Source organism: Rhinoraja longicauda, chromosome 10, assembly GCF_053455715.1.
Source record: "Rhinoraja longicauda isolate Sanriku21f chromosome 10, sRhiLon1.1, whole genome shotgun sequence".
NCBI classification, from domain to species: domain Eukaryota; kingdom Metazoa; phylum Chordata; class Chondrichthyes; order Rajiformes; family Arhynchobatidae; genus Rhinoraja; species Rhinoraja longicauda.
In genome coordinates this window covers 60,425,468-60,439,921 of record NC_135962.1, presented here as the reverse complement: position 1 = coordinate 60,439,921, position 14,454 = coordinate 60,425,468, and the positions used below count along the sequence as shown (strand labels likewise).

At 48.1% G+C, this 14,454-nt stretch overlaps 1 protein-coding gene across 2 annotated transcripts in view; it reads left to right on the top strand.

The window, feature by feature from the left end:
- Positions 1–14,454, top strand: part of brf1b (BRF1 general transcription factor IIIB subunit b) — a 308,241-nt gene that overhangs the window by 267,166 nt on the left and 26,621 nt on the right. For both annotated transcript variants that reach the window (XM_078406970.1, XM_078406969.1), the window contains exons 13-15: positions 4,289–4,370; positions 6,026–6,081; positions 6,179–6,450. In XM_078406970.1, the coding sequence (XP_078263096.1) occupies positions 4,289–4,370; positions 6,026–6,081; positions 6,179–6,450 (410 nt within the window). The remainder of the gene's footprint in view (positions 1–4,288; positions 4,371–6,025; positions 6,082–6,178; positions 6,451–14,454) is intronic.

Here is a 14,454-nt window from a genome sequence, read left to right as displayed (position 1 = left end):
ACACTCACTCAACCTGTCCAGGTCACCCTGTAACCTCCTAACATCCTCCTCACAGTTTACACTGCCACCCAGCTTTGTGTCATCCGCAAACTTGCTAGTGTTGCTTCTAATTCCCTCTTCCAAATCATTAATATATATGGTAAACAGTTGCGGCCCCAACACCGAGCCTTGCGGCACTCCACTCGCCACTGCCTGCCATTCTGAAAAGGACCCGTTTACTCCTACTCTTTGCTTCCTGTCTGCCAACCAATTTTCTATCCATGTCAACACCCTACCCCCAATCAAGTCAAGTTTATTTTTCACATACACATACACGATGTACAGTGAAATGAAAGTGGCTCTATACCATGCGCTCTAATTCTAGTCCCCAATCTCCCGTGCGGGACCTTATCAAAGGCTTTCTGAAAGTCTAGATACACTACATCCACTGGCTCACCTTCATCCATTTTAATTGTCACATCCTCAAAAAATTCCTTGAAGTTTAGTCAAGCAGGGTTTCCCTTTCATAAATCCATGCTGACTTGGACTTATCCTTTTACTGCTATCCAAATGCACCGTTATTACCTCTTTAATAATTGACTCCAGCATCTTTCCCACCACCGAAGTCAGGCTAACTGGTCTATAATTCCCCATTTTCTCTCTCGCTCCTTTCTTGAAAAGTGGGATAACATTAGCTATCCTCCAATCCACAGGAACTGATCCTGAATCTATTGAACGTTGGAAAATAATCACCAATGCGTCCACTATTTCTAGAGCCACCTCCCTGAGGACCCTGGGATTCAGACCATCAGGCCCAGGGGATTTATCATCCTTCAGTCCCATTAGTCTACCCAATACTATTTCTCGCCTAATGCAAATGTCTTTCAGTTCCTCTATTCCCCTAGATCCTCTGTCCTCCAGTTCATCTGGGAGATTGTTTGTGTCTTCCTTAGTGAAGACAGATCCGAAGTACCAGTTCAACTCTTCTGCCATTTCCTTGTTACCCATAATAATTTCACCCGTGTCTGCCTTCAAGGGACCCACATTTGTCTTTGCTACTCTTTTTCTCTTAACATATCTAAACAAGGTTTTACTGTCCTTCTTTATATTCTTGGCCAGCTTCCCCTCGTACTTCATCTTTTCAGCCTGTTTTGTTACCTTCTGTTGTCCTATGAAAGTTTCCCAATCCTCTGGCTTCCGGCTACTCTTTGCTGTGTTATACATCTTTTCTTTTAGTTTTATTCCATCCCTAACTTCCCTTGTCAGCCACGGTTGCCTCCTACTCCCCTTAGAATCTTTCTTCCTTTTTGGAATGAAATGATCCTGCGTCTTCCGGATTATGCTCAGAAATTCCTGCCATTGGCTGTTCCACCGTCAATCCTGCTAGGATCCCTTTCCAGTCGATCTTGGCCAGCTCCTCTCTCATGCCTTCATAGTCCCCTTTGTTCAACTGCAACACTGACACTTCCGATTTAACCTTCTCCTTCTCAAATTGCAGATTAAAACTAATCATATTATGATCACTGCCTCCAAGAGGTTCCTTTACCTCGAGTTCTCTTTATCAAATCTGGTTCATTGGACAACACTAAATCCAGAATTGCCTTTTCTCTGGTAGGCTCCATTACAAGCTGCTCTAAGAATCCATCTCGGAGGCACTCTACAAACTCTCTTTCTTGGGGTCCAGAACCAACCTGATTTTCCCAGTCTACCTGTATATTGAAATCGCCCATCACCACAGTGGCATTACCTGTCTTACATGCCAGTTTTAACTCCTGCTGCATCTTACTCCCTACATCTGGGCTGCTATTTGGGGGTCTGTAGATAACACCAATTAGTGTCTTCTTGCCTTTACAATTCATCAACTCAATCCACAGTGACCCTACCGTGTCAGTCCCTATGTCTTCCCTCGCAAGGGACTGAATTTCATCCCTCACCAGCAGAGCTACCCCACCGCCTCTGCCCACCTGCCTGTCCTTTCTATAGGATGTATAACCCTGAATATTAAGTTCCCAGGCCCGATCCTCCTGCAGCCACGTCTCTGTAATCCCCACAATGTCATGTCTACCAACCTCTAACTGAGCCTCAAGCTCATCTACTTTACTTCTTATACTTCGCGCATTCATATACAAGACTTTTAACTCCTTACTCATCTCACCCTTCACATCAATCCCTATTACACTGGGCCATACTCTCCTATCCCTTTGTGAACTTTCTTTCCCGTTAATTCTGGGGTCATTAACTATCCCTTTACTCTCTTTCCCTTTAACACCATCCTGACTATCCCATTTGACACTTATTTAGTTTAAACCCACCTGTGTAGCAGTGACAAACCTGCCTGCCAGAATGCTGGTCCCCCACCTGTGAAGGTGCAATCCATCCCTTTTGTACAATTCCCCCTTACCCCAAAACAGATCCCAGTGATCTAAGAATCTAAATCCCTGCCGCCTGCACCATTCCCTCAGCCACACATCCAGGTCGTGTATCTCCCTGTTCCTGCTCTCGCCAGCACGAGGAACTGGAAACAAACCGGAGATAACCACCCTGGAGGTCCTGCTTTTCAGCATTTTTCCGAGCTCTCTAAAGTCACGCTGCAGAATGTTCATCCCCTTCTTTCCGACATCGTTTGTGCCGCCATGCACGACCACTTCCGGCTGTTCACCTTCGCCCTTGAGGATCTCCTGCACTCTGTCCGTGACATCATGGAACGTCTTTGGGATGTGGTAGAAACCAGAGCACCCGGAGGAAACCCCCGCGGTCACGGGGAGAACGTACAAACTCCACACACACTGCACCCGAGATCAGGATTGAACCCAGGCTTAGAGTCATCGAGTCAGAGAGTGACACAGTGTGGAAACAGGCCCTTCGGCCCAACTCGCCCACACCGGCCAACAATGTCCCAACTACCCTAGTCCCACCTGCCCGCGATTGGTCCATAACCCTCCAAACCTGTCCTATCCATGTACCTGTTCAACTGTTAAACGTTGGGATAGTCCCAGCCTCAACTACCTCCTCTGACAGGTCGTTCCATACACCCACCACCCTCTGTGTGAAACAGTTACCCCTCAGATTCCCATTAAATCTTTTCCCCTTCACCTTGAACCTGTGTCCTCTGGTCCTCGATTCCCTTACTCTTGGCGAGAGACTCTGCATGGTGATGTGATGTGAGGCAGCAGCTCTACCCGCTGCACCACCCACTCGAAACACAAGGCAGTCTTTATGCACAAGAGGCAGTGGAGGCCGATGAGTCTGTAATGAGAGGAAAAGCAATCCACTCATCCCTCTCCCTGTTGCTCTGCAGATCATGGAGTGCGTGTCCACTCCTGTGACAGGAACAGATTGACCCTGATTGCGGTCAACCCAGGCCACTCTTTGTGTGCTGGTCACAGAGGTGGATCTGCAATCACGCATTACAATCGCTCTGCTCTATTAAACCTCTCCTCCCAAAGCAACATTTCTTACTTGAACTATGATCACCAAACGCTATTCACTGTATTCCATTTATCATGTATCTGAACACTGTGAATGGCTCGATTGTAATCGTGTATGGTCTTTCCGCTGACAGGTTAGCACGCAACAAAAGCCTTTCACTGTACCTCGGTACACGTGACCATACACTAAACTCAACCACAGATGCTTCTCAACCTACGATGGGGTCACGTTCCGATAAACGCATCGTAAATTGAAAATATCGTAAATTGAAAATGCATTTAATACACCTGACCTCCCAAACATCATAGCCATTTCAGCCCACCGGGTCCACGCCGACCAGCGATCTCCGCACATCAACATTATCCTACACCTACTGGGGACAATTGTTACATTTACAAGCCAATTAACCTACATACCTGCACGTCTTTGGAGTGTGGGAGGAAACCGAAGATCTTGGAGAAAACCCACGCAGTTCACGGGGAGAACGTACAAACTCCGTACAGACAGTGCCCGTAGTCAGGATCAAACCTGGGTCTCCGGCGCTGCATTCGCTGTGAGGCAGCAACTCTACCGCTGCGCCACCGTGACCGCCCACTTAAACGTACTCAGAACACTTACATTAGCCCGGGAAAGAATCGAAATTCAAAATTGGAAGTACGGTTTCTACTGAATGTGTATTGCTTTTGCACCATCGTGAAGTCGAAATATCGTATGTCGAAGCGTCGTAAGTCGAGGAGCAGCTATAAATATTGTTTGTTATGGATGTTGAGTTGCTGGTGTGCAGGTAGCTTTGACCTTGTGAAGAGGGGTACGTGACCAGCCGGTGTAGTCTGTCCACAGCTGGTGCCCGGCCCTGACCTTGCCCATCCTTTCTCCGCAGTACCTACTGAACGATCAGGAAGTGGAGCAGAAGACGGAGCTGTGGCTGAGGGAGAACGCAGACTACCTCCGGGAGCAGAAAGGCGAGTGTACCTGGGAACGGGCGGGCGGGCAGGCAGTAGGGTCGCCAACTGTCCCGTATTAGCCGGGACATCCCGTATTTAGGGATAAATTAGTTTGTCCCGTACGGGACCGCCCTTGTCCCGTATTAGTAGGGTTGCCAACTTCCTCACTCCCAAATAAGGGACAACGGGTGACATCACCGCCCCACGTGACGTCACCCAGCCAGAGTCCACGTGCTCCCGGTCCACCAATGACGGCCGCCCAGGCCGGGATGCGGGTTGCTACGCAACCTCGTTAGGCGGCCTCCGGGCCTACACTGTCCGGGACTACAGCGGCCCCCGGGCCACAGTGTCAGGGCATACAGTGTCCGGGTCTACAATGTCCAGGCCTACAGTGTCCAGGCCTACAGTGTCCCGGCCTACAGTGTCCGGGCCTATAGTGTCCGAATCTACAGTGTCCGGGCCTACAGTGTCCGGGTCTAGTGTCCAGGCCTACAGTGTCCGGGCCTACAGTGTCCAGGCCTACAGTGTCCGGGCCTACAGTGTCCGGGCCTACAGTGTCCGGACCTACAGTGTCCGGGCCTACAGTGTCCGGGCCTACAGTGTCCGGGCCTACAGTGTCCAGGCCTACAGCGCCGACCAGGCCTAATACGGGACAAGGGCGGTCCCGTACGGGACAAAACAATTTAGCCCAAAATAGGGGATGTTCCGGCTAATACGGGACAGTTGGAAAACCCTATCCACCAGTAGTGTTGAACTACCTCTGTCTGCCTCAGACGCACTGAGTATGTCCACAGCCTGTCCTGCCTCAGACGCACTGAGTATGTCCACAGCCTGTCCTGCCACAGAGCAGAGTTAGTATCTTGCTCTCATCTCAGATATCCAGACTATAACTGAGTGTAGAAAAAAGGAACTGCAGATGCTAGCTAATACACAAGAGGACACAAAGTGCTGCAGTAACTCAGTGGGTCAGGCAGCATCTCTACAGAACATGGATAGGTGACGTTCCAGGTCTGAAAGGACACAAAGTCATACGACAGTCCCGGAATGGCCGGACTGTCGTATGTTGAAAGACTGGAGCGACTGGGCTTGTATACGCTGGAATTTAGACGGTTGAGAGGGGATCTTAATAAAACATATAAGATTATTAAGGGATTGGACACATTAGAGGCAGGAAACATGTTCCCAATGTTGGGGGAGTCTAGAACCAGGGGCCACAGTTTAAGAATAAGGAGTAGGCCATTTAGAACGGAGATGAGGAAAAACCTTTTCAGTCAGAGAGTTGTGAATCTGTGGAATTATCTGCCTCAGAAGGCAGTGGAGGCCAATTCTCTGGATGCTTTCCAGAGAGAGCTAGATAGAGCTCTTAAGGATAGCAGAGTCAGGGGGTATGGGGAGAAGGCAGGAACGGGGTACTGATCGAGAATGATCAGCCATGATCACATTGAATGGCGGTGCTGGCGCTAAGGGCCAATGGCCTCCTCCTGCACCTATTGTCTATTGTCAGGGCCCTTTTTCAGCAGAGGCTGAACAAGGGTCTCGACTGCAAACTTCACCCAGAGATGCTGCCTGACCCGCTGTGACACTCCAGCACTTTGTATCCTGTCAGACGATAACTGAACCTGTTGCTGGCTGCCGCCTTGATCTTTACTGCAATATCTTCAATTCCCTTGCAGCTAAGGAAGAACGAATAGCTAAAGAGAAGGAACTGGGGATATATAAAGAGCAGAAGGTAATATTTACACAACCAACACCTTCCTTGTTTGAAGTATCTCTGTACTGAGCAGGGCAGGGGCTTTACTGTGACCCATTCTCCATCTGTGTCAAAGCCCAGGAAATCCTCCAAGAAGCGCGAGCCGATCCGAGCCAGCACGGCTGGGGAGGCCATCGAGAAGATGCTGGAGCAGAAGAAGATCTCCAGCAAGATCAACTACGATGTGCTGAGGGACCTGAACAGCAAGGGCAGCAGCTCGCCAGGCCAGGAGGAGAGTGAGAGTAACCGCTCTGGCAGCAACAGCAGCAGCAGAAGGGCAGCTGCCCAGCGGAGAACCAGCGGCAACTCCCGCAAACTAGCCGCGCCCGTCAGCAGCCTGGGCAAGAGGTACCAACGCCCACTGTGGGGGTGGGAGTGTGGGTGTGGGTGTGTGTGGGTGTGGTGTGTGTGCGATGTGTGTGTGAGTGTGCGCGTGTGAGTGTGCGCGTGTGAGTGCGCGTGAGTGTGGTGTGTGTGAGTGCGCATGAGTATGTGGTGTGTGTGAGTGTGTGCGGGTATGTGTGTGTGTGTGCGCGTGTGCGTGCGTGTGCGTATGTGCGGTGTGTGTGAGTGAGTATGTGCGGTGTGAGTGAGTGGTGTGTGTGTGTGAGTGCACGTGTGGTGTGTGTGCGTATGTGCAGTGTGTGTGTGAGTGAGTGTGCGGTGTGAGTGAGTGGTGTGTGTGAGTGCATGTGAGTGGTGTGTGTGTGTGTGTGTGCACGTGTGTGTGTGTTAATTGAATTGAATTGAATAATTTTATTAGCCAAGTATGTACACATACAAGGAATGTGCCTTGGTGCTTTGCTCGCAAGTAACAACACGACATACAGTCAACAATTAAGAATAAAACAAAACATTAGAACATTAAGAATAAAACATTATTCTAGCACGGTGGCGCAGCGGTAGAGTTGCTGCCTTACAGCGAATGCAGCGCCGGAGACCCGGGTTCCATCCCGACTACGGGTGCTGTCTGTACGTGGAGAGTAGTGTGGAGAGTAGTGAGTGCGTGGAAGGTGCTGCCAGGGGTGGTGGTGGAGGCAGCTACGATAGTGGCGTTCACATGGGCACGTGGACACATGGGGAACGGAGGGATATGGATCACGTGCAGGCAGAGGAGCATCATGTTCAGCGTGGACATTGTGCACACAAGTGTTTCTGTGCCGTGCTGTTCTATGTTCCAAGAAGGAATGGGTGACGTTTCGAGTCGAGACCCTTCTTCAGACTGATTTGAAGAAATGTGAAGAAGGGCCTCGACCCGAAACGTCACCCATTCCTTCTCTCGCGAGATGCTGACTGACCCGCTGAGTAACTCCAGCATTTTGTGTCTACCTACAATGAAATTGCAGCAGCACAACAGAATCTGTAAAGATAGTACTCTGTAAAAAATATAATAATGAGAAAAAAAGTACAGTGTGTGTATATATACACATATACACACACACACACACACACACACACACATATAGGAAAAAACTGCAGGTGCTGGTTTAAATCGAAGGTAGACACAAATGCTGGAGTAACTCAGCGGGTCAGGCAGCATCTCTGGAGAGAAGGAATGGGTGACGTTTCGGGTTGAGACCCTTCTTCAGACTGACCACACACACACACATAAATATATCTATATATATATATATATACACACACATACGTACATATAAAAAACAAACAATAAACAATAACATAAATAGTTTATTGTAGTTCAGAGCTTATTTGAGGTTGTGGTGTTTAATAGCCTGATGGCTGTGGGGAAGATGCTGTTCCTGAACCTAAACGTTACAGTTTTCAGGCTCCTGTACCTTCTTCCCGATGGCAGGGGTGAATGTAAGGCAAGATCTTTGCAGATCAGACTGACATGGATGCAGCTGCTTAATCCACTCACCCTTGCAGCTGAGAGTGACCTTGCCTTCATTTGGTGCAGGCTCTGGGTGGCCCAGAAATAGCTGCGCAATAACCTTGTTGGGGGGAAAAGCACATTGGCACAAGTCACAGAGGTGTGTAGTCAGCTAATCTTTATCAGAGAGGAATTAGGGCAGAGTCCTTGCCTGTCAGTACTAAAATAAAACGATAAGACGGCTGTTGGTATCTGATGTCTGTTGAAGTGAGTATAGTATTGAATGTTAACCACTTCCATCACCAGGTTAAGTCCTTCAGCATTGTACATGTAGTTTAGTTTAGTTTAGAGATACAGCGCAGAAACAGGCCCTTCAGCCAACCAGGTCCGCGCCGACCAGCGATCCCCACTCATTAACACTATCCTACACACACTAGGGACAATTTTTACATTTACCAAGCCAATTAACCTACAAACCTGCACGTCTTTGGAGTGTGGGAGGAAACCGAAGATCTCGGGGAAAACCCACGCAGGTCACGGGGAGAACGTACAAACTCCGTACAGACAGCGCCCGTAGTCGGGATGGAACCCGGGTCTCCGGCGCTGCATTAGCTGTGAGGCAGCAACTCTACCGCTGCGCCACCGTGACATCTCTCTGGGTTGTTTTACTGCGGGCACAGTTAAATGATTGACCACCGAATGCCAGCTATTATAACGTAGAACATTAGTGCTGCTCTCCATCAATATTGAATGCGTCCTGCAGCTCAGCATGTGTGCACATTGCATTGTTGTGGCAGCGTGCTCTGCTCCTCTCTGCAGCACGGCTTCACTGCCAGTGTAGACACAACATGCTGGAGTAACTCAGCGGCTCAGGCAGCATCTCGGGAGAGAAGGGATGGGTGACGTTTCAGGTGGAGACCCTTCTTCAGACTGAAGTCAGGGGGGCGGGGGGGACGGTCCCACCCCTAGAGATGCTGCCTGTCCCGCTGAGTTACTCCAGCATTTTGTGTCTCCCTTCGATTGAAACCAGCACCTGCAGTTTTTTCCCTTCACTGTCAGCGTGCCGGGTTTTAAGGCTCTTTTGCAATCTCCAGCTCGGAGGATGATGATGGAGAGGTCTAGGACTCGGGGCTAGTGGGGCTGTCAGTAGCTGATGTTTAAAGACTTGCTTGGATGTGTGTTCTGGAATCTACAAGTCGATGCGGTTAAAGGAAAAAACACTGCAGTTGCTGAAAATCTGAAATAAAACCATCCACCTGTCATCCTAAAAGTTCATACGTTTATAGGAGGAGATGTAGGCGATTCAGCCCATCCAGTCTACTCTATCATTCAATCATGGCTGATCTATCTCTCACTTTCAACCCCATTTCACTCACATGTTTAAACTATAATGTTTTACTCGTAATGTTTGAATGTTTTATGCTTTAGTCTTAATTGTTTATTGTATATTCGTGTTGTTACTTGCAAGCGGAGCGCCAAGGCGCATTCCTTGTATGTGTACATACTTGGCCAATAAACCTAAGGCCCTGTCCCACTTAGGCGATTTTAAGGCGACTGCCAGCGACTAGGCTGTCGCCGAATGTTCACCGGGGTGTCGCGGGCAGGCGTGATCGTGTGGAGTCTTCAACGAATCGTAGCGGATCTCGGCGCGCCGCGGAAAAATTTACCTGCTAGAAATTTCTCGGCCACAGCTGGCTTGTGGCCAGGTATCGTAGCTTATTGCGGGCGCTGTCTGTCGCACGCTGTCCCCAGGTTTGCTAGGTTGTCGCAGATGCATTTAGAAGCACGTAATATTAAATTAAGAAAAGGCATTTGAAGATACCAGAAGACAGTTTTGTTTAACCAATTTATTTACCGTCAGGACATTTTGACAGGTAGATTGGAGGCGACCGTTTGACGGTCAGGTAAGCGTGGGAATTCCGCGATGTTTCCGAAGACGGTGTAATCTCTTAGCCAGGTGCTAGTATCACAAAAAAAGTAACTTGTATCGACCTGACGTGGTCATTGTCGTAGGGTAAAACAAAATTTCGGCGATCAGCTACGATTTTGACAGTCGCCGGCAGTTGCCTTAAAAATCGCGTAACTGGGACAGGCCCTTTATTTATTCATTCATTCATTCATTCATTCATTCATTCCATTCTCCTGCCTTCTCCCTTGACACCCTGACTTAAAATTATGTTTCTGATGCTACTTAGTACGGGTGTCAGGGGTTATGGGGAGAAGGCAGGAGATTGCGGTTAGGGAGAGATAGATCATGGCGGTGCTGGCTCGAAGGGCCAAATGGGCTCCTCCTGCACCCATTTTCTATGTTTCTATGAATAACGTTTAGTGCAAGGTAAAGCCAGCAACTCAGGACCGCTGTCTGGTTGTGGTAGGATGGTTCAGTTGCCTGATAACAGCTGGGAAGAAACTATCCCTGAATCTGGAGGTGTGCGTTTTCACACTTCTGTACCTTTTGCCTGACGGAGAAGAGGGATTGACTGGCGTGAGACTGGTCCTTGCATCTCCGGAGGATGTAGTGTGGACCCTTCCTCAGACTAGTTAGGATGTGCGTTACCATGTCCTGATGAGATGCTGCTTGACCCACTGCGCTACTCCAAACACGCTGAGCTCCACAAAGTGGCTAAAATTAGTTCGTTCGCACGATCCCTCCTAAACAAAATAAAGATAAATGGACGAGCCGTGGACCCGTCGGGTTCCCGCTGTGACAGCGGTTGATGAGAAAAAAGACGCACAATTTTAATATTGAGTGGTCAAACTTTAACTTGAAGAAAATTTGAACATTTACCTCAGGAGCCGTCGTTCAACGAAGCACGCGTTTAACACGGAAGTATTAGATTAAAATAGTGATGTTTATTTTATGGGGTACGTGTCCGAAATACAGCCAAAACGGTGCACGATAGCGCAACAATTTGAATGAAACTTGATACTGCACACTGCAGGCCAATGGTGAGTAAGGTGACCCTAAAATTGTTGCGCTATCGTGTACCGTTTTGGCTGTACTTCGGGAACACACATATATATATGTATGTGTATATCATATATAAGATGAGATTTTTAGTAATAAATAGATAAAGAGGCTAGCAAAAAATAAAACAAGATTGTTGCCCTATCTTTTAGAGGAGGATGTGTAGCTTCATTTGAGGGTAGACAGAACACGGGAACATTTTACTGATTTATCCTATTAGCTAGCTCCATGTGGCCTTCCTAACCAGCTGACCATGCAGAAGCTTCTCAAAGGCATTGCTGTAGTCCACATAGACCATGTCTACTGCCCTGCCCTCGATCTTCTTGATTACTTCTTAAAAAAGCTCAATCAAATTCACGATCAAGATCTCCCATGCACAAAACCAGGCTGACTATCCCTCATCAACTCTTAATTTGTACATCCAAATGCATGTACATGTACACAGAATGCCCTCTGGTACCTTGCCTGCCCTCGATATCAGGCTCACTTGTCTATACTTCCCAGGTTTTCCTTTGCATTCCTTCTTAAATAAAGGCACAACGTTAGTCACCCTTCAGTATTCTGGAACCGCACCCGAGGCTAACAATGATGAATATATTTCAGACAATTATTTCTCCACCAGCTTCCCGCGATGTTCATGGACGTGTGTAGGGATGACCTGCAGAAGCTGGTTTACACCAAAGATAGACCCAAAAAGTCTGAGAAGTGTCTCGACCCGAAACGCCATCCTTTCCTTCTCTCTATAGATGCTGCTGCCTGTCCCACTGAGCTACTCCAGCATTTTGTGTCTATTGATATACCTGGTTGGGCTGTGGACATTTATCTGCCTTCAGACTTTTTAAGACTTGGCATTTCCTCAAAATCTGTTTAAAAAGTTCTGATCTGTCCAAAAGACGATTAGGTTTTTGTATCCTGTGCTGTTTGTGGCCAGATTTCCTTATCTAGTCCCCACTGATGTCTCAAGCTCTTTCCGATGAGCTTATCTTTATTGTGATGCTAATTTGTTCAGTCCTTATCTCCGGATATGTTAATCACACATCGCTAATACAGGTTTCCAGCGAGAATCATTCTGCAAAGTATCGTGCTTCCTGCACAGGGAATAAATGCTGCACATCTGATCCATCTCCCCTTTAAATCCTCAAGCATTTATTAGCTTTAATCACAGTGTGGGAGTCGGGTATTTTGGGGTTGTTTTTTCTTAAAATGAATGCAGTATTAGTTAGGTTTAGCAATGCAGAGCGGAAATGAGGCCATTCGGCCCACCGAGTTCATGCTGACCCCCCATACACAAGAACGATTCTACACACCAGGGACAATTTACAATTCTGACTGAAGCCAATTATAATAATAATAATAATAATAATATATTCCTTTATTCGTCCCACACCGGGGAAATTTACAGTGTTACAGCAGCAAAGTGGATAGCAAGAGATCATTCATCTATATACTAAAACTCTCGTTTGTTATCTTGTTTGTAACTGAGCTACAGCCAAAACGGTACACGATAGCGCGACAATGTTAGGCCCACCCCACTCACCGTCGGCACTTTAATGGTCAAAATGGTAGTTTTATTGAAATTGTGTTATATTTTTTAAGTTATTCACGTTTTAAAGTTTAAATCTATCCTAGGGTGGGAGGGAAGTGGGAGAAGGATAAGGGGATGGTGTGGGGGGGAGGGGAGGGGCAGAGGAAAGGGGGAGGGAGGGGGGGTGGTCCAGGTGTGCTCTAGAAAGCATTTTATCAGGATGCATCACAGCTTGGTTTGGGAACAGCTCCATCCAAGACCATAAGAAATTGCAGCAAATTGTGGACACAGCCCAGACCATCACTCAAACCACCTTCCTTCCATTGACTTCATTTAGCATAATCAAGGACCAGTCTCACCCTGGCCACTCCCTCTTCTCCCCTCTCCCATCAGGCAAAAGGTGCAGAAGTGTGAAAATGCACACCTCCAGATTCAGGGACAGTTTCTTCCCAGCTGTTATCAGGCAACTGAACCATCCCATCACCAACCGGAGAGCAGTGCTGAACTACTATCTACCTCATTGGTGACCCTCAGACTATCCTTGATCGGTCTTTGCTGGCTTTACATAGAAACATAGAAAATAGGTGCAGGAGGAGGCCATTCGGCCCTTCGCGCCAGCACTGCCATTCATTGTGATCATGGTCGATCGTCCACAATCAGTAACCCGTGCCTGCCTTCTCCCCATATCCCTTGATTCCACAAGCCCTTAGAGCTCTATCTAACTCTCTTTTAAATCCATCCAGTGAACCTCGCTCGCACTAGACGTTATTCCCTTGTATCTGCACACTGTAAATGGCTCGATAGTAACCATGTGTGGTCTTTCCGCTGACCGGATAGCGCACAATAAATGCTTTTCACTGTACCTCAATGCACGTGACAATAAACTAAACTCAACTGATGTTCTGCACAGACATTGTGGGCCGAAGGGCCTGTTCTTGTGCTGTACTGTTCAATGGATTAAAGTACACTCCCTCCATGGTGAAAATATACTAGAGGAACTTAAGGTGCTTAGAGTACCCCAGTTGGAGCCTGACCATAGGCTTGTACGACCGTTTTTAGTTTAGCTTAGTTTATTGTCCCGTGTACCGAGCGAGGTACAGTGACAAGCTTTTGTTGTTGCGTGCTAACCAGTCAGTGCAAAGACTCCACTGCCCCTACACTCGACAGACATAGGACAAAGGGAATAGCGTTTAGTGCGAGATAAAGTCCAGTAAAGTCCGATAAAATATAGTCTGGGGGATCTCCAATGAGGTGGATGGGAGGTCAGGACCGCTCTCTGGTTGTGGTAGGACGGTTCAGTTGCCTGATAACAGCCGGGAAGAAACTGTCCCTGAATCTGGAGGTGTGCGTTTCACACTTCTGTACCTCTTGCCTGATGGGAGAGGGGAGAAGAGGGAGTGGCCGGGGTGAGACTGGTCCTTGATTATACTGCTGGCCTTGCTGAGGCAGCATGAAGTGCAGATGGAGTCGATGGAAGGGAGGTTGGTTTGCGTGATGGTCTGGGCTGCTTCCACAACTATGCAATGTTGTGCGGTCTTGGATGGAGCTGTTCCAAACCGTACTGTGATGCGTCCCGATAAAATGCTCTCTGTGGGGCATCTGGAGAAGGTGGTGAGAGTTGTTGGGGACATGCCGAACTTCCTGCACGTCCACACTCTTGCTCTCTTCCATCCCGGTGCTGTGACACTGCTAACCGTCCTTGTGAATGGACCGTAATCTGTTTGCATCTCCACTGTTAGCTTCCAGCTCCGTTTCGCAAGCACTGGGTTCAATCCTTTCCTCGGCCAATTCTGGATGAGCTCATACTGAAATCCATCCACTACAACCCAGCCCATTCATTGGGCTATTAATATCCCAGTAACTTGATCCACGCTCTCACAACACTTTGAAAGGTGGCATTCTATCCCTTCATTTGAGTCATTTACAGATGCAGTAAATAACTGAGGCTCCAGCACAGGATGCATTGACAGGTGTACACCTGCCAGTTATCCCTTCCTTGCCCTCTTACTGCTCAGACATGTCCCGAAC